Source organism: Eucyclogobius newberryi, unplaced genomic scaffold (assembly GCF_026437365.1).
Source record: "Eucyclogobius newberryi isolate DKJ021-1_F unplaced genomic scaffold, fEucNew1.0.hap1 SCAF_7, whole genome shotgun sequence".
NCBI lineage: Eukaryota > Metazoa > Chordata > Actinopteri > Gobiiformes > Gobiidae > Eucyclogobius > Eucyclogobius newberryi.
The window spans coordinates 23,865,054-23,886,075 of NW_027316389.1; the positions used below are offsets into that span (position 1 = coordinate 23,865,054).

The following is a 21,022-nucleotide window of genomic DNA, read 5'->3' on the forward strand; positions in this document are numbered from 1 at the left end:
ATGTTTTAATGGCAGTGGATGCAGCATATGAAAGCCTTCTACATGAACATTGCTTTGTTATCTTCAAAAATCAACAATTACATGCGACTTTTTACGCGTCTTTGTTTTGCAGCTACAAAATTTAATAACTGACCTTTTCCCATAATGGACTTTTCGGCATAACAATAGTTGAAATCTCACTCAATCAAATGCTGTGGCTGCACCTTTCATTATAGCATAAACAACACCAAAACAAGTTTATTAAAAAATGCAACGGATTCAATATAAAGAGAGACTATGCAATGTATATAGCACTTTCCCCACTTTGTTCAGGCAGAAGAATAAGCAATTTTGCATGGGGCTCACATAAGCTCATTGTAGCAGATCAATACAAATTACTGAGCAAGGCTTTCGAATAGTTTAGTTTTAATGAGCTAATTAATCGGGCACAGTAGTGAGATCAGTTTACAGGAAGCACTTGGCACATTCTCCACACTTGATCAGCCATCATCTACAGTCACTTCACTCCAAATGATAAACGGTTGACTGTGCATGAGGAAAGACACGCCCACTCACCACCTTCATCACAAATACTGGAAAAGGGAAAATACTGGCCCGTCCGAAGCCTACTGTTCAGCTTATTGGTCTCTATGTAATTTGATTTGAAGGAAATTAAAAAGTGATTGAGCAGGGGTTTGAGCCAATCTTCAAGGCATACGGGAGCAGAAGACAACACGGCGCTAATGGCAGCAAAGTAATCACATCAGAGGAGGTGAGAGGACGTCATACAGTGTGTCAGGGAAGCATGTAGTTGATAAATAAGAAAAATGTACGAGAGCTCACAATGAAAATGGTTGTGTGCATTAGAGTAACTGTCTACTATACACAACCATTTCCATCCGTCTAACCAGCTGAGTCAAGTAAACGTAATACATACGGTAATAAAATAGCATTATAATTTTAAAAATGCAACATAATATTGCAGAAAAAGGTGCTGTTTCTTCCAAATGTTTCCATCTTTAGAATGAAGATAACCATTCAATTAACGCTCTGAACCAAATTAACCTAAATCAGACACAGAAACCCAACAATTATTGAAAAAATATTAAATAAATGAAATACTTAAACTCTTATCCATCCTGTAGATCTGAAGTGTAATTCCTCATTTTTGGTAATGCACGAAGATATTATGAAATATTATGAGCTCATTCAAACCTTCCTTGGGTGTGACCTTAACAGTGACTCTGTGTCAGGACCAGGCCAGAGCCAGATAACATCCCTCTGATGTCTCTGGACAACTCCAGCAGATAAAACAGCTGGAGCTTCTCAGGCATCCTGTTTACCTTACAAATGTTATAATTATAAATCTTATCTGTGTGGTGCAGCCTGCAGTAAAAGCACGCTATAATAGCAGATGTTATGCTCGGGAAGACAACTTGTTAAAGATATTGTATAGAGTGGCACATGACTTTGGTCTGTGGAAATCTGAGAGTCTGCACATTTCCCCATTTACTCTGTGCTGTGAAATTCATGGTATAAAGGTTCCATCCTAACTTGAAGGATTTGGCATATAGCAATAGCTCACTTCAGTCAAAATATGATATATTTTTAATGGGGAAAAGGCCTCACAAAATCCTCAATAGTTAGCCTGAAACCCATGAAAGTGGGACCAGACACAGTAATAATAAAGTATTAACTGTTTGGTGCCCTGTCGGCAGGGGCAAAGACTAGTGAAAAAGCCCATCCCGAAGGCATGAGACATGCATACTTACTCCTGCTATGAGAAAAAACAATGAATGAATGGGCGAAGTGACAGTTGTGTTAATTTGCACTGGTTATGCACAGCATTGGCCATGTCCAATGTGTCGCCGTTTGCTTAGTTCTTAGATAACACACACAATGAGGACGCATCAGCGCCATCTTTATCGAGTACAAAATCTGGTGGTCCGCAAGGGTTGTTGGATACCGCTTGCGGCTTTAATTAGGCCTGAGTGCCACATGCTGGTGAGAAACCTATTAGTTCATGGCTGCAAAAGTGCGCATGAAAATGAAATCGAGCACGAGGCGCTCACTCGCTTCCAAACACTCACTAATGCACTCGTCCACTCATGAACGTCCCGTGCATACTAATTAGTAGTAGGAACATTTAACATAGTCATTATAAGAAGGCGAACCCTTACATGGTTTTACATGGGATTGATGACGGCGAATATTGGGGAGTGGGAAAACAAATTGTTCTGATATATTTCTCTGTCTGTGCGGCAAAGCCACAAACTGTAGCTAGAATTTCTGAAAATTCCCAAATTTTAAATTTACTGCCATTTGCTGCTGTTTGCGCACAAAATTGCTTCAAATTAGAATCAGTCGTTAAACTCTTGATACATAATAGCAGCCCCTACAGAGTGAAATTACATGTTATATGTGGTGCAAAATATTTAGTTTTTTTTTTTTTTATTTGGCACAAAATTTCGTTTTGGCATCTCAGTCAAAAAAGTCAACGAGACGTCATATTTGTTACGGCAGAGCAACCTTACAACCGCAGAAACCTCCCATTTTATTCCAATGGAATTTTTTTAATTTGTACATGCTCACACTTTACACTTATACTTTAAACTCCTCCTAGGGCAGGGGTGTCCAACCTTTTTTCACCAAAGGCCACATTTTGAAACTCAGAGGCCCACAAACAACCTGACCAAGTTGAATTTGTCAAATTTGACAAAGAGAATTATTCAAAATTGTTGTTTCAATGAGCCTCCACCCCTTTAATAAGTCTTGGAACAGTAATATTAGGTTGGTATAAAATGCTTGAATTGTTTTCATTTTAAAATAAAATGTTCTACTATTTGTTGTTTGTACCAGCTGAGGGCCACATTTGGCCTGGGGGCCAAATGTGGCCGTACATGCCTGTCCCCGGGCGGTGAGACTCATCTTCAGAAGTGGGGCATCAAAAGTTCTCAATGTTTTTATTCTAAGTGGCGCCTTTTGACTGGCACCACAACATTTTGTTCTTCAAAAATGTATTACATTTTGCACAAAATTCTATTTCAACATGATGATCAATATGAACATGCTTAAACTTAATACTTTACGAATGCCTCAGAGAGAGTTAGCCCAATTAACCTGACATTTGGTGAGACTCATCTTCAGGAGACGGCCATCAAAAGTTATCCACATTTTTCTTTTAAAATTTACGGCCTTTGTGGACTTTTTTCCAAAATATTGAAATTTTCAGTACATAATAATAAGCAAAGGGTTTGGGCAGAAGTGTAATAAAAGGGGAAATAGGGGTGCGTTAGTGCCCCCTCCTCTTGCGTTGTGGTGGCGGCGTGGCGATCATTGCCACTTGCGACTATATCCATCCATCCATCCATCCATCCATTTTCTACCGCTTGTTCCCTTTCGGGGTCGCGGGTGACTGGAGCCTATCCCAGTGACTTCGGGCCTTAGGCGGGGTACATCCTGGACAGTGGCCAACTCGTCACAGGGTCAACACAGAGACATAGACATTACAGACAGTTCACGCTCACATTCATTCACTAGGGCCAATTTAGAGTCACCAATCTTACCTAACACATGCATGTCTTTGGACGGTGGGAGGAAGCCGGAGAACCCGGAGAGAACCCACGGTAACACGGGGAGAACATGCAGACTCCACCCAGAGAGATCATGTGATGTTGGTCTGGTCCGGGAATCGAACCCATGATCTCCTTCTTGGGAGGCAAGAGCGCTAACCGCCTTTGCCACCGTGCACTTGCGACTATATTTATAATTATATTTTTTCTTGAAAGACAGTGGCAGTGACATAACTTTGCACTGTAACTAAGAGAACATACTTTTAACTCACAAGCGCTCCCTGGGTATGTTCACGTTCAAATCACTTGTAAACATATGGGTATCATCTTCAGCCTAATATACACAGCTTTGGCCTCTTTGTTTTCTGTTCCTACCCGTTGCCAAGTCCCATGAAGCACGGCAGCTTGTATGACACGCCAGCTGGGGAATTTCAATGCACCAGCGTCCAGATGGAATTAATTGGTTTCACATCACACCGTCCTCTCCCTGCCGACACAATTTGACTTGTTATGGCAAAAACGTGTGTGTAGGTGTGTGTATCTCTCGGGCCAGGGCTGCTTTCCATCTACCTCTGCCAAGCATCCAACCCAGGCTCCTAGCACCAGACTGCCAAGCCAACCAGGTCCGGGATTAATGACGCACCTGGGCTGAGAGAGACACAGTTGGACAAAGCGTGTAGGGACTGGTTTTGTGCACACGTCCTCAGTCATAGAAGATACAGGTTGGCACATGCATGTGAAAGTCGGATGAAGCTGTGAAGGCAGAGTACACATAAGAAATATAGATTCAAGTATAAACACATGTATCAGGTTTGGCACAACTTTCACGAGCAGCATATGCATGAATCAGTTGGCTGTATATTGATTTTTCAAAGTAAAGGGAGAGTACAGAGTTGGCAGCTACAGGCAGAATAATTACTATATTGACTTATTATTTAATAAATCAATGGTCACTAATAAACTTTCACCGAGGTCCAGTTTGAGAAAATGTCCACAAGCCGAGGTCCAGAATCAAGGTGTTTGTGCCACTTTGCCACTTTTAAATTATACTATACATTATCATATTATAACAGAAAGTGTATTATAATAGGCCTAGTTATTTTTCACAATTTACAATTAATTATATTTTGTATCAAATAGTTGAATAATGGTTTAAAATAAATTGAAATGTTTGAATGCTTTTTTTAAAATTGACTTTAGGTCGAATATAAAGCTGACATGTGGAGCAATTCTGGACTCTATGACTGTGCGACAATGCAGCGATGTGATTGGCTGATCAGTCTTATTTAGTGAGAATAAAAGAGACACTGATTTCCCGCTGTCTTCTACTATGACAGCAGCTGGCGTCACCCAAACAGAACCAAAGTTTTCTTAGTCAATAAAATCTAAATTGTACCTTAATTATGCTTTCATTATACTTAGTTCAAACAACTCTTGAGTTTAGATTTGTAAATTCACAAAGAACAATTATTTCACTTTATAAAATCATACATTTTAATTATTTCACATGCCTCAGTTATAATTAAATCTGGAATGGAATGATTGATTGTGACATTATCAGCAACACAGTAACTTTAATTCTTTGTTTTTGGTTTTATTGATGTATTTTTAGTGCAGTGATTTATCCTATGGTCCAATCTTCTAAAATATCCTTTCACGTCTCAATCCCATAAACATACTTATAACTCCTCAGGCAGTTAATAACTTTTTGTGGAAATGCTATCACTACCTTTGCCTTTTAGTTAGTTTATTACAACCAATAAACAATAACAAAATGTAATGGTTTCCTGTTTTATCTCTCTGTTTGCTTATTACTGGATCATGAATATTTTGAATGATGAATGAAAAGTACAAATATTTCACACAGGTTTCGAAAATGTGCAAAAATAACTCCAACCATGTGAAAAGTACTTTCTACTTTTCAGTCCAGTTCGATGCAGTGGAGTAAAAGATACTGCATACAAATGTAGGGAAGTAAAAGTGAAATGTAGTCAAATGAACAGACAGCTCAACATTTTACATGAGTACGGTACTTTTACTTTTGTACTTTGTTACTTTCCACCACGGCCATAAGATAAAATGTGTCTGCTGAAAGTAGCAAAACTTGGAAAATGTGGTTTCAAGTGAATGAGCAGCCCGTTTCATCACTCACTGTGCAGTCTTAGCCACTAGTGTGAGAACCTCCGTCACTGTCACTGGTACATAACATTTCACAGACTTTTGGGGCTCTTTGGAACAGCTCCAACAGCCAGTGGGGCACGGATGTGTGAATCATGGTGCATGAAGTCTAACTCAAGAACATTCATAACATCGTAGAGAGTGATGGAGAGGTGAAGGGGTAGAAAAGATACGCTAGCGAGGGAAGATAAGAAGCACGTTGGCATCTGAGGTAATACCCGTAGAATCATGCACACGCCAGTTTTCAGCTTACAGCAAGATCAGTCCCTGCAAACAGATGAATCACTGTGTTGTCAGCTATGGAGGCGTATGATACTTTAATTTTATTTTTTAAGCCATCCATCTCAACCTAAAGCCTTGAAAATATTGTGCAAGCAACTAAAGTACGCCGGGTGCTGTAGAGACTAGTAATTCTTTTATATTAAAAAGCTGTGGTTGTCTTCATTGATTTGATAAACAAATGCCATCTTTGAGCAGATAACGCTGATGTATAAGTTATTTTCATAATATCACAAAGCAAAGTACAAAGCAAATTGAAACACAGAGGCTTTCTCCGCGCACCACATCAAATTGCTGCTGTTTTCTTTTTTTCTTTTTCAACTCGTTTGCTGCAGCCTTCCAAAACGCACAAAAGAGAGAGAAAATTATCATTTGGATTTAGGTACTTAATTTAGATTACTCACTAAAAATCGTAAAATTGGATCTGAAACTAGCAATTATCTCTCTGAAGATGTGCTCTGCTCTTTTACTACACCAGTGTTATCTGCTACTTTACCTGCTACTTGTAAAAACACAAACACATACAAAGGGCTCATTGGGGGGCACTGCACATGTGATTCCACCCCTCAATTTGTAAAAACATGTAATTGTACTATCAGTGTTAATTGGAACCATATTTTACATTGTTTAGTGCATATAGTAGTTGTACAGTAAATAAGCCACATAAGAAGCATTATGAACTTCCAACGCTAAAGACTACTATGATTCAAATAGTAAATCATAGGGTTTTATTGAGGTTTTCCCTGTTAGTGTGAGGTTTCAATGCATTTAGGTTTTACGTGTTCCATAAATAACTGTTATAACTGGTTTGTGCACCTAAATAGTGACTTTTTTAAGACTAAATTAAGTTGAAGATTACACATTAATTGACAAGCCCTCATTTTACGCAATAACCACCACTAAAACAAAATGTGTTTAGTAAATATAAAAGCGTCTGTCTGAAAAGTCCCTCAATATCAGCCCACACATCCCCATCTGTTATTGGGCCAGATTGATCGTCTTTCTCTCACGGTGTGGCTTTTTTTTTCAGGGTTCGATCGGCAGTGATTCAGATAACAGGAGCATGCTGGGAGCGCGTTATCGTGGGCTGACATATTGGAGGCTAAAATACACACTGATCACACCGGCCTGGCATCGTTATTGGACACTCAGAAATAAAATGGCACGGCAATGGAGCAGAAAGTGACATTTTAAAGTTTTACCGCTGCAGTCAAAAGTTTCGAGGCATTTAACAAGTAAAGAAAATCTGAAAGAAATTTATACTGTTGGGTTGCCAAACTGACAAGCCAGTCTTATAAGAGCAAAAGTGTGCATTGTGACCTTATTTTAAAATGAGGGTGCAAGCATTTGGACCCTCATTTAAGTCTGGCAAATGTTCCTTTTTGCATTTGTTCCCTTTGTCTCCAATTTCAAACAAACGTGTCCATTTTCAAATTCATTGCTAAAGTTAGTCTTTCCATTTTATAAATTTCCAACGTTATTTCAGTCCAGTCCTTGATCCGTCGCTGACATCCATCTCCTTGTAATTACTTTTTTGCAGTACATGCACAGGTATCCATCTATCCATTGTTGACGTTTTGCATCAAAGTTATGGGATTTTAAAGTCAAACGGCATGTCAGTACTGAAGGAAGTTTGGAGGGAATGTTCTACAAATGATTGATAATTTCATCCTTCCCATATTGGAAGAAGCAACGTTTCTGCCTGTTTTTGGATCAGTGTGAGACAAGAGCCCTGCAGGGACAAGCTTTGGGTTGACTTGGCTTATTGCTGACTGCACACACTGGAGCTCAGCACACACAGAAGTAGTGAGGCTCCCACAGGAAATGGATAAAAACATCAGAACCGCCCCAGGGTCATCAAGTCACCCTATTCACCTTTACTATATTACTCAATTCAACTTTGGGAGGACAAAAGGCTCACAGTAAATGACAGTTAGCATGGATGATGTCATGACTACAGAATGAAAAATGGTGCCGCTAACAAGTCAATCCAGTCAATAATGTGCAGAAACAATGAGATTTTAGATGTAATGTTAATAACTGAACCATTGAACGTGCAACACAGACAAACGGTTGGCAGTTTTAGGGTGCGTTCACACTTGTCCTGGTTTGATATTGGTGTAGTAACGGCTTTAGTCTCACTTTTGATGTGGAGCGTTAAAAGTGAAAGCATAGGGCAGGGGTGTCCAAACTTTTTTCACCAAGGGCTGCATTTTGAAACTTAAACGGGGCAGAGGGCCACAAACAACCTGACAATGTTGAATTTGTTAAAAGACAAAGTGAATCATTCAAAATTTTGCATTTGACGTAATTGCCATGAGCCTCCACACCTTTAATTAGACTTGGAACATTAATATTAGGTTGGTATAACATCAATATGCCTGAATTTTCCCAATTGCACAGTAAAAATAACTACTTTTTGTTGTTTGGGCCGACATAGCAGGAAGCTGGAGGGCCAACAAAAATTGGTCTGAGGGCCGCATTTGGCCCGCGGGCCCTAGTTTGGACATGCCTGGCATAGGCTAATGGCTCAACAGTTACTTGATGCGTTGTTTCTTTGATTGGTTTTCACAAGGCAGGAAAGAGGAATCTATACCCAAGTTACTCCCATTTACAGTCCACATTATTGCAGCCTGAGATTAAGTATTACAATTAAATGTCACTCACTAATTGTGCTTGTACAGTTTCACCTTTCTAGTTGAGCCGTTCCTGATTGAAGCCATTACAGCCCATATGTACCCAGGGATTTGCTGCATTGGTATTGTGGCTTTATGGCCGTTCAACAGACAATGGTGCTATTCACTTACATCAGCCCACAGGCAATTGACTTCCCTCATGCGGTTTGTAAAATTACAGACTTATTTTCTCCAGAGCGAGGACGCAAAGACACAGAGACAGAGGAAATAGCTCTGTGTCTTTACGAACAAACGTGCTGTCCTTTCATCTATTCTTATTTGCTACATCCATAAATCTATGTTCTCCTCCGTAGGCCTCCTCTTTGGCTGTTGTAACCTCAAGATCAATATGGCCGTATAGTGACCGCACCTATTCAATATGGCGACTCAAACGATCTCGCTTTTGCACATAATTCCACTCCATTCTCAGCACGAACAGATGGATCCAACACCTTCTGCTCACAATGGTCCCGCGCACCGTTCTCTCCATTCCGATACGGTGTAAAGCCTGTGAATTATGATCAGGTTAAGAATTGAGAAATGGCCGGTCAAGTGATAAATGAGGGAGAAAGGGCTCATCTCAAGTGCCACTTCTATAAAGTCACATACTGAAAAGGTCACCATTAGATGTGACAATAAAATGGGTTATTCATGAGGCCGTGTTCTATTTTTAAACGTGCTATCTGCACTTGTCTGTGACCACTTTGAAGTACGAATGCAGCATGAATGCAACCAAGATCCACCACGCCTGTCAACTGCCTGCTGTTGTCAGTCCGTCAACTCCACCTTTCACCTATGGCCTTTTGGTTTATATGTCTTTAATCCCTCTTTCGCTGCCATTTTACCTTTACAATTTACCTCCAGCATCAACAAAACAGTCAGACATATCAACACAGTATATGGCACTATGACCTTATATTGATGCATTATTGATATCTATACCAGCCGGGGTCAAAACTCTAATGTTTGGTCATAAAATAAATGAACCAACACAATCACAAAAAAGATCAAAACAATAACTGAACCTACAATCTGTTGATCTACAGACAGATTATCTATCACCACACCATGCGGTACACTTTATAGGGAGGGCCCAGGACCAATAGCGGACACTGAAGCACACACCTCCTGGTTTGGAGGCTTATGTTACAAATAAAGCTGTTCTGGTTCAGAGCAAAATACAATGTATATATTTTGAGCACAATGAATATGAGATGTATTTATGCACTGAATAAAGTTAATAAAGTTCAAATCACCCAAAATACATTTATTATGTGCGTATCGTATCTTTTTCTCAATACTACACAGTGCTTAATCTATCCTAACTGAAATATGCATCATCATAATAATAACAACCAATTTACTGAAAACCTCATTCACCAACCAAAGCTGAACCATCTGCGTCAGATTATTTTTGAAGAAGAAACATTAATCCGGAACATTTTTTCAGACGTGTGTTATTTTTGTTGAGCCAGCCCAGAAATGCGGTTGCACATTTGGTTGTCTAAAACGAATTAAATCATTATTCAGCTCTCATCCCTTTATTTTCCAGGCTATTATTCTATAAAGGCTCTCTTTTGACTGAAATTAAAATAATTACCTTGTACTATTGAAAGGCGCTGATCAGGACAAAACATTCCTTTTCGCCCTGACAGTAACAGCCACACACACTTTGCTGAGCTTTGGTGCTTTTGGCCAATCACTGTTATTATGTGCTTTTATGTCAGATGGCACTAACATGAGAGAGGGAGGACACACTGTTCCAATGTACTACAGTTTCTGTTATTCATTCTAGAAAACAATTGTGGCCAGAGCTGTAGCACAAACCAATCTTGGTGACAGTCATGACAAAACTCTGCTTGTTTATGTGGCGCTGTCAGACAAACTGCATTGCCTGTCAGTCAGAGAGTACTAATCAGACTAAATGATGTTCAACAAAAAAAAAAAAGTTTCTCTTGTGCTAAAGTTGTCAGCCATCTTGCTTAAAATATGCCAAACTTCTCCAGATATGTCTTATCACAGTTGTTGTGTTTGCATGCAGATCCATGTGATGGCTGTCAGTCAAACTGCAGGCACCTTTCTGACTTCAGGGGTTTTACATTATTCAAATGTGGAGGAAAGTAAGATTATGGTCAGGTTTCAGTCACAGTAAGGGGCAGTGTGACAGCTTTTGTTGATGGTCCTTTGCATTTGAAACTAAAAGCATTTCTATAACTTTTCACAATTCACACTAATACCGTATGTGTGCAGAATTAAAAAATATGTGGATATGAATCCACATATGTGTCACATTGGGATAAATATTTTCAAGGCTATAACTTTTTTAAATTTCAGTATATAATTGAGTTCCTACAAAATATTAAAATACTAGGTAGTGTTTACTGATAAAACCTGCAAATTTAACATGCAAATTCCTTTTTATAATTTTCCTATTAGCTGTTCTTAATCAATAGTGCATTGGTTAAGAGTTACAGTCCATAGTTGGTAAAGTAAGACACTACAGTATCTTTAGATTATACTCTATTTTATATGTAATAATATTTCACCAATAACAAACAGTAAAACATGAAACTTAGATTAGAGATTTAGACAGCACTATTTTTCCGTTTTTCAGCAGCAATAGTAGTTGGGTCATGAGCTGCTCAGATAATAGCTGTCCTGGGACAGACTGACAAAGATGTGTCTAGCTTTAGGTGCCAACAGCCACTCTGATCACCACAGATCACACACACATAAGGGAGAACATCTCAACAATGACCTATAGCTCCTCTATTAGTCCAGCATAAAGCCCAAAGAAGGGTGCAGATGTGTCAAGTAAAGAGAAAGCGAGAGCAAAAATCTCTTGACATGATTTGTTGTCACACACTTAAAGCCTAAGGGTTAGGGTTAGGGTCTGCGGATGGATGTAGCATAAGAATAGATGAAAGAGTCTGCGGGCTCCAGCCTCACGAACACAGACCAATCATGGCTCTATACTTTAGAGGTTCAAAAGATGAACTTTATATTTAATCTCTTTAACCAAATGATTAATACAGAAATTGCTCTTAAGTTTGTTGAATTTTCACAATAAAAAGTGAGAATATTTCTGGTAACACTCAGGTGTCCCACAATAGCTCCTTCAAAAACCTGACTTGTGACCGAAACCAGCTCCTTGTGTGTAATATTCCTCATTTTTCTTTCTCAGTAGAATTCTAGAGCTTTTTCTTTAGCAGGCTTATTTGTTATTTCATTTTTTCAATTCGCTTTTTTCAATCAAGTTTTATGTCCTGTTTCTTTGTTATAGTTGTTCCACTTTGTGAAAGCCGAGCACGTGACCGTGAAGCCTTCCATGCGGTAACATGTTATATAGTGCCACCTAGTGGTGTCTAACTGAACATTTTTATTTATTATTACACTTTTATAAATGTATTTCACAGCGTACCCATATTTGTGCAAAATACATTTCATTTCTTTGTTTATTTAGCAGGGACAACACAGTCCGACATAGTTACAAAGAAGGTTTGCAGCTGATGCCATGCATAGAGTTTATAGCAGGTTTTAATTTATACATAACACATATTAAAACATTATAAATACATCAGTGCAATTGTACACATTCAAAACTAATTCAAAAAGCAAGACACAATATAAAAACAATCATACATAAATGGCAAATAAACAAAGCGAAATTTAATTAGTTATTAATGTTTGCAGAGAAGCATACGATACTGCAATTTCACCCAGTAAATAGAGGAGAATGGGTTCATAAATTGATGGATTTGTAATGCGTGGATAATATACATTATAGACACAAATTACTGAAACACATTTAAGACTCATGGCCTATAATAGAAGTACAATTTGGTCGATTAAGACATGCAGCTGAGTCAAAAACATTTAAACCACTCTTGGAATGTCTGACATCTGACATGTCGCTACAGCTACATTTGTATCTCTAACAAAGCTCTGCACAGTCATTGTTCAAACTGCTGCTGGTGTGTTTACATTACAGGCTTCTTGATTTCCTCTTTTATTCAGTTGCTTCTGTCTCTCCTCTTGAGTGAACTTCTTAACTTGTTCTTCTCTCATAAACAATTCCACCAGCAAAATCTTTTCCTTGTGTATCTGGAGACTGATGTCTTTAGGTATGTCAGGTATTAACCAGTCCACAATGTCATTCATTATCAACACAACATTCTGGAAAAGAAAAATCCAATATCTCACATCTACAAAACATTATCTCTTATTTTTGTTCAAAATGGTAAATCATGACGTAGTTATATGTACCTGAAAAACTATGACAAAGGCCAATCGGACTGCCAGCACTGCCCAGAACTCTTTAGTGACATCATATGGAGTATTGGACCAGGGCGGTTCTCTGTAGTCCTTATACCTTAAAGAAACAACTTACATTTAAGTCGTCAACAGTTATGGATAGTCTTAAACTCATCCACCTACCTGCAAATGTCCACTGGAAAGCCAAGTCGCATAGGATCCATGGGCTCTTTTCCCTCTTGAAAGTGGCTCACATTAAAATAGGAAAGAGTGTGGTTGACAAAGCCGTGCATTGTTCCATCAGGGCTGTACATGTACTGATAAACCATGCGAGGTATGAAGTCCGAGGTGAAGGAGATCACAAAAGCCTAGGAACAGTCAGTGCATATTCTATTACCCAAGACTTACTGTTGGTCCTGGAGAAAAACAGGGCAATGGATCGAGTGCAATGACCATTTAACTTACATTTATGATTACAGCCACTTTTGCTACACCTCGAAGTATGTTGTACCAAATACCTGTAAAAAAAGAACAATTATGTCAAACTGTATACATAAAAACATGACTTTCAGCAATTGATAACAACTTATTTATAGCCATAATTTTAAATGTTGTGTCTATCCTACCAATATCTTTGGCTCTTGCTGCCACAGGTCTTCTCAACTCCATCACAAATTTCTTTGCATCAAGTCGTATTTCAATGATATTGTTGAGGAGAGCAAATAATGGAGCCAAAGGAAACGATGCCACAAACAGTGTAACAAAACCAAACTGGATGACTGAAACAGAAAATCAATGTAAACAAATACAAATGCCTATTTCATTGTGCTTTATGTATTCAATTAAACTTAACTTTAGGACAACAATGTGTGCAGATGGACACAAATGTATGCCAGAAATACTTACTCATCTCCATATACTCTGGTGTCAGTCCTGCAAATGGCTCCAGGAAATGGTCTATTTCATATCTCTGTAGCCTTTTCTGCTTGTCCTGCTCTTGGTACGTCTCTTGCTTCGACTGAATGTAGCGGATCAACTTCTTTAATTTACTGAGAAACACATGTCATTGTTGAGGTTCAGGGTCTCTGCTGTGTGTACACGTGTACATGTGTGCGTACTCACGGTAGTCCAATCTCAAACAGATTGTTCTGAATGAGCTGCTTTCCCAACATGGTGATACTGAGCTGGATGCATAACTCCATCAGACAGCCTCCATGAGCACACTATGCACATCCATTGGGTAAATTACATTATTGATTCTTAAAGATCCTTAATGCCATTATAGTATTGTTACAAACATTTTGTAGTTTTAATTACTTTTTTCCCTTGAGTCTTTTGGATACAAATGCTGTTCTGTTTTGTCAGCGTTTGGTCGACCAAACAAGAGCCTGAATACAATTTCAGCCAACTAAACAACATTCTTTAACACTCTTACCTCTTCCATTCTGTATGATTCAAACACGTACAAGTAGCTTCCCGGTCTGCCCACCAGCCTACAGCAGCAATAACAGCATGTGCTTCACTTGGATGAAATCTATTTATCAGGTTTGAGTTATGAAGACAAAAAATACTCACCTCCCTCTGAAGAAAGCTATGTAGATAATTGGAGTGAAAGCGTTAAAGAATTTGAGGACGAAGGTCTTAAAAATGAGTCGTTCCTCAAAACTCTTGTCAGTCTTTGGGACCTCTGTAAGACAATTACACAGAATTACAACAAAAAATATTTCTTTACAAAGGCATATAATTGATGATGACCATGAAGACGTGTGAAAAAACATGATTTAATCACCAGTAAGTTACTTTTCAGTAGCTTTCTACTCTTCATGTGGCATTTAAGGCCTGTGCTACTAGAGTGATAGAATGACAACTTTAAATTCTAGTTCGCTTCAGTTCAGTAAATCTTAATCTCATGGTCGTGCGAGTCAAGTGGCTTCTTCCCCTTGACCCAGACTTTACTTCTATTCTTAAAGTGCAAGTCTTGTAGAGCGAGACAGCTCACTAGGTATTAAGCCGCAAAAAGTACACTTGTAAAGACTTAATTTTACAGAGTTTAGAGTTCATTTCAGTTCATCTATTCCAAAATGGTATGGGATCATTCTGATAGTACTTTCAGAGCAATCCTTGAATATAATAGGAATAGCAAAATCCTCCAGCTAACTCAAATTGAGATTTTTTAAATATAACTGTACTTCTCTGAGTAGTTGTCAGATACAATACTTTTACTACTCTTTGAGTCATATTTTCAGTGAAGTAAAAGTACTCCTACTTCCGTAAAGGTTAGTTACTCTATTTAGACTGGGAGTAAGTCTACAATACAGTGACAAGAGCTTTATGTTGACAATCATTTTTGTTTCTTGCTTCAGATATTATTGTGTTTTTCTCATGTTTGTGGTCTTTGAAAATACCAGATTTGAGCATTAACAGACGTCAGGACTGATTATAAATCATATGTTACGACCTGACACTTTACAATGTCTTTATTTGTGTAGTGGTAAATACTTTTTTACTCCTGGAGTAATGATTTTGAATAATTTTTTTGGCAACTTTATCCACTATTATCTACTTGATAAATTGATAAACTGACTCAATAGAAATAGTAGCTCTTACCCAGCACAGTGAGCCATCGAGCCACCGCTCCATAGACCTCGTCCAGGATGAGAATGACCACCAGGTTTATGATGGCAGCTGTGGTCTTCACTGTCACCTGGATGTGGTTTCGGGACATGGGGCTGGAGCTCATGTGGAGAGCAGCTTTGGTGGAAATTCTGTAGATTATCACACCAAACACAATGGCAAAAGTTACGCCAACCTGTGAAAGAAAGACCGTAATTAAAAAAGTTTGAAGTATATGATGTAAGGTACAGGAAGTAATTCTAACCATTAACAACATCATGACAATGTTGGTCATATAGGCAGGAAAGCGGTCTTGGCAGGTGAGCTGAGAAAGAAGAAACAAACAAAAACATATATAACTTAACCTTGTTCATGTCCTGAAGAACAGTCAGTTTTATTACATGAATTCACCTTGTGTGGCGTTTTCTCTTCTTTTCTCATGGACTTCTGCATAACCTTAAATTCATATTCAGCTCGAGGATGATCCTGTAACGAGTGACATTAAAAGCACTTACAACTTTGGTTCATTGTGGAAGAGGAAAAAGGTTGAGAAAAAAGATTGAAATATAAAAATATGCAAAAGAAAACGAAAAGAAAGTGACTGAAAACTTTTTGTGAGATAGTCAGAGAACCTTCATTGTTATTCAAATATTAAGGATGCACTGATACTGAATGCCAACACTGGTCAAGGGTTTGGGGTCAGAGCAAGAAAGATTTACAAGATCAAACATCTGTCCCAGAATATCGATAGGCCCATCAATGCATTTAATAACACTTTTTAATGCCACGTAATGTCAAAACCTTTGTTCATACATTGCTGTTCCACAGTTACAAAACATATTTCAATCAATTTTGGATAGTAATTTGTGTTTTGAGGAAAAAATATTTACTTTCATTCTCTGCATCCGGTATCAGCGATTCAAAGTAATGGAATCGGAATTGAAAATGCTGGATTAGTGCGTCTCTAGTTAAGAAGACAAAAAAAGAAAATATATCCTAAATGCATTTTATATCAGGAACAGGAATAGACTGGCAAAAAGTAGGAAAGATAAAGAAAGTAAATAATTTATGAATAGAACATGTATATATATATATATTCCCCAAACCTTTAGAGCCTCCTGTGCAAAATAAAGCGCCAAACAGGAAATAGAGGAGACAAGACAAAGCAATGTAGTTGTTTAAAAACGGCATTGATCATTTCCTCAAACAGATCTAAAAGCACAATATTTGGCTTAATAATGCTGCATTAAAAAAATGAAACCAACCTCTTCATCCTCAAAGCCAGTTAAATCCCATTCATAATTCAGTCTCATCTGCCTCCTCTTCCAGTGCTCCATGAACATAGCGGCTGTTGAAGAACAAAGACAATCGAGAATATAACCATTCAAACCATACAGTAAGTGAGTGTCTTTCTCACCCCACAGAGCCATAAACACAGAGAAGAAGACGGTGGCCGGGTTGTCGAATAAGTGACTGGCTCGAGCCGTGCCGCAGGTTGAGGGCAGTTTCCAGTAGCTGCACACGTGGTCACACAGAGGACACATGGTGATGTTGTTCTTCGGGTGGCAGATCTCCATGCTGCAAAACACTTACAGCAATTTAGAAATCTTTAAATCTTCATGTACAAGTAAAGTAACTGTTGGTTCCACCTCGGTATGTTGTCGTTGACAGTCGCGCAGCCGTAGAGAAAGACTATGACTCCCACAATAGACGCGGGGATCAGCATCTGGGTGTACAGACCCAACCAGGCAAAGTAAAGGCCAATCTTCTCCCCAAAATATTTTCTGATAAAAGAAATACAATGATTTGCTGCACAATAGTAAGTTTTTTCTTTGAAATATTGGTTTTGTTCACGCTTACCTCACCAGTCCAATAGGCTGGTACTTGTAGAAAACACTGTAGTTTGCCCACTCCTCATACAAATACTGAAGAATACATGAAACAAAAGATGTAAATGCATTTTCACACATTAAACATGGGGTTTTATCAGACATGTTTATTTGCAAATATCTTCCCATTGCATGATGAATGTGACCACTTAACCTAACTTCACAGGCTGCACAAAGTATCCATGCTGTGTGTACATGAATGTAATGAGACAACTTCATACTTTTCTGTCGTTTGGCTCTGCATACTCTTCTGTGTCACCCTGTAAAAGGCATAAGAGAGAGAGAGAAAACGTGGTCAGAAAGTTCATGCAAAGGCGACAGTGGTAATGATATGGGACATAGTGTGCTTACATCATGCAGAGGGTAAGCTGCTGTATAGACACCTCTGCCCAACAGGCTGGTTATACCTGGGATGTGATGGACAAATGTCACTGAGATTCATTTGACTCATTTCATAAAATACAATGATTCTCACCTATACTATACTTTTCCTTGCATTTAGTTCTTTTCAGAATTTCATAAACCTGAAAGAAAAATACAAAAATATGTTGTCAGCATTTACATTTGAGCCAGTTGATGATTTTAATTTGCAATATATAACATATACATTGTGTAACAAAACTTACAATTGAACTTCTGGTTTTGCTGTCAAAAAAGCAGTCTTTGTCTGAAAGATCAAACCTGCAAACAACAAACGGTACAAACCTGTTTATCAGCAGTGAATCTAGATGCTTTATTGCCTTTTCCCAGACTGAACTTACAGATGCGGTTTCTCTCTGGAGAAAGTGTGCGACAGGTGCTTGATGTTCTTGGGATGGTGCTCCTCCACATGAGGGTGCAGCGGCTCCACCACTTTACTGGCCAAAGAGATGAGCTTCTCCACCAAACCACTGGAGCGCTTCACTTCATAGCACTGATATAAAACATGCACAAACGTTTGTTCACCACCACTAGCGACACCTTTTGATCTGTATTTAGGGCAGTCTAACCTTTTTAGTGGGCATCTTTAGCTTCATGAACTCAGCCTCTCGACACAGAACATTCCACGGAGCATGAATCTTGACAAAACCCACTCCTGGGACCTTACCCTAAATGTGAGTCATATGATGTTCATGTGTGTTATTTGTTCAACTGCCCTGGACCAAGCAAAGAGTGTCAAGAAAGCTCTCAGAGAATATTAAACAAATGAAAAGCGTAGAAGATTATGCAAAATCCGAGCGTACATATAACTTTGTATGATTGTGGTAATAGTGGAGGGGTTTGTCAAACTGTTGCATAACGAGAGGAGATCTACTCACATTGTCTTCTTTCTCCAGCTCCAGCCCCATATCTCGGAGTTTACGTTCAAAGTCTTCTCTCTGGAGGATCTTGTCGCCCTCTCCATGAGACCCCAGCTCCCCTCCAAACCCTGGGGTCGACGTCCTCTGCTGTGGTCGACGAGACGGTGGAGCGCTTCTGTTTCTGCCCTGAGAGCCGTGGAGGAAGGCGTTGTCGCCGTGCATGTGCATGTGCGGCACATATCTGCTGATGCGACTGACACAGGACTTCTTCAGATTGTAGGTGAGGACGTAATCCACTCTTCTCTGACCGTCCTCAAAGTACAAACCCTTCTGGAAACAGAGGCTTTCCTGTGGGATCGCCGATTTGAGGAGCTGCAGCGAAAACACACAGAAGAGGCTTGGGTTCATAAAATGTCAAATCAACAGTTTTACGACGACAAAAGAAATGGATGCGCATTAGTTACACAAACAGTTTAGAACAATAAATCCTGAAACATGTCATTTTTGTTGGATTGGGCGATATTAACAAATGAAATCTCAATGTGTTTGCGTCGTCTCGATAACGGTGTTCAGAAGATAGTTCCATCATCAGTGCGTCAAGAAGCCTAGCACAAAACATGGACCATAAATCCAACCACAAAAGGGAAGACATTGAACGATTACACTGTAATGTTAGAAATTGTTTGTTTGGTTGCAACTTGTCATGCTTATTCTTTTACATTGGATATTCCCATGGAAACAGTGGGTGGTCTCTTGCTTTAAAATCAAAGGGCAGAGAAGGGCTTCCCCAAACTACTGGGAAATGAGATACAGCTGTCGCAATATCCAGAAGATCAAGCTCCACATTAGACACAAAATACGGCTTAACATTTTCTAGCATTTGCATATTGACATTGTAAGAACTTAAAGTCTTGTATTGAAGTCATGTATAGACTAGCAATGTAAATAGAAAAGTACAATTTCTCCATACTTATCACAAAAAATATAATATTGTCAGTGTGATGATTTGACAACATATATTTCCCCAAATGGCTTATGGTCCGTTAGTTTAGAGCTGTGAGTATTTGAATGCCGGGGCCTCGATTTTATTGCATTTCACTGACCAAAATGAATCCCAATATTTGTTCAACCTTGAGTTTGGTCTTTTTTTTTTTTTTTTTTTTAAATAAGTTCTTAGTTAATACGTTCCTTAAAGTGCAGCGTGTCCAGTCTAGTTTTTTGGAATGTGTTTTGAGTAATGTATTCAGCCCCTGTAACGGGATACATTCTGGGTTCATTCACAAGCTGCCTTCTAATTAACCACTCACTGAATGAAATGAGTCTGTGGTCACATTTATGACATTTTAACGATCCTCTCTCTTGTTTTTAAATGGCAACACATTGTTAATCTATTGTAGAGTAAGCAATAATCAGTTGTTTAGTGAAGCAGACAGTAAAAATATAGCCATTTTTTTGCCCTCTCACAGATGAACTCACCTCAAACTTGCCATGAAAAACCACATCCCGTAGGAAATGCACTGAGGACTGTTTAGATTCTGGCGCAAGGTTGTCCTCGTCCTCCCCTTGTTGTGTCATGGTGCAGGCTCTTCAGGTGGAACACATTGAAACGCACAATATCCCGACTTGCTGTCTTATTTCCTCCTCGGTTTCATCTGCTGCCTGTCTCTCGCAAAAACAAACTCTCTTGTGTCTCTGGAGTTTTGACCATTGCGTGTCTTTAAGAGTGTCCTGCTGAAGCTCAGGGCAGAGACTCGCTGTTTGTCCCAGTGGCTGCGCTGAGGGCTCTGACACTTGAGACCAAGACATCTGTGATCCTAGATCTAAACATAGGCGACGATAAAACTGATGAACACGAAATGCCCTCCCACACTTTCCCTGGTCTCCCCCAGCTCCATTGAGACGGCTGAGAGATCAAAGCCCTCCGACCTGTCCCGGGACCCCCTTTTTCAGACATTAACACTCATAAATTAGTGCCAGTTTTCATCAAGATTACCACTGAGTTAAGTGGTGCTAAGTGATGGGCTGGAGACTGCAAAATCTAATCTGTTTTAGTTTTATTGTTGTAATAATATGAATGTAAAGCTATATAGAGGCAATACCAAGTTTTCATGATGTATTTTAACACAGTCCATGCAGTAAACTTCTGCTTTCAGTTGCAGATGTGACATGTTTTAAGTTATATTTGCACAGGCTAAGTGTGGATTTGATAATAGGACTTACATCTGAACTAAGTAAACTCATCGCTGGGAGAAAAAAGTATCACAAAATGTATTAACAAATCAAGGGGATCGTGACATGCAAAT

The 21,022-nt window shown here is 39.0% G+C and overlaps 1 protein-coding gene across 1 annotated transcript; it reads right to left on the reverse strand.

Annotated features, from left to right (window-relative positions):
- Positions 1-12,122: 12,122 nt before the first annotated feature.
- Positions 12,123-20,519, reverse strand: LOC140349117 (anoctamin-1-like). Its single transcript, XM_072435342.1, has 24 exons — positions 20,196-20,519; positions 18,738-19,091; positions 18,429-18,527; positions 18,201-18,352; positions 18,066-18,120; positions 17,915-17,963; positions 17,791-17,846; positions 17,661-17,699; positions 17,411-17,475; positions 17,200-17,334; positions 16,968-17,128; positions 16,816-16,898; positions 15,962-16,036; positions 15,816-15,875; positions 15,545-15,746; positions 14,513-14,624; positions 14,373-14,430; positions 14,060-14,160; positions 13,844-13,986; positions 13,564-13,716; positions 13,403-13,455; positions 13,121-13,305; positions 12,950-13,055; positions 12,123-12,859 (listed from the first exon to the last, which is right to left on the reverse strand). The coding sequence occupies exons 1-24, from the start codon at positions 20,292-20,294 to the stop codon at positions 12,644-12,646; spliced, it is 2,811 nt and encodes a 936-aa protein (XP_072291443.1). The 5' UTR covers positions 20,295-20,519; the 3' UTR covers positions 12,123-12,643.
- Between the last annotated feature and the right edge of the window lie 503 nt (positions 20,520-21,022).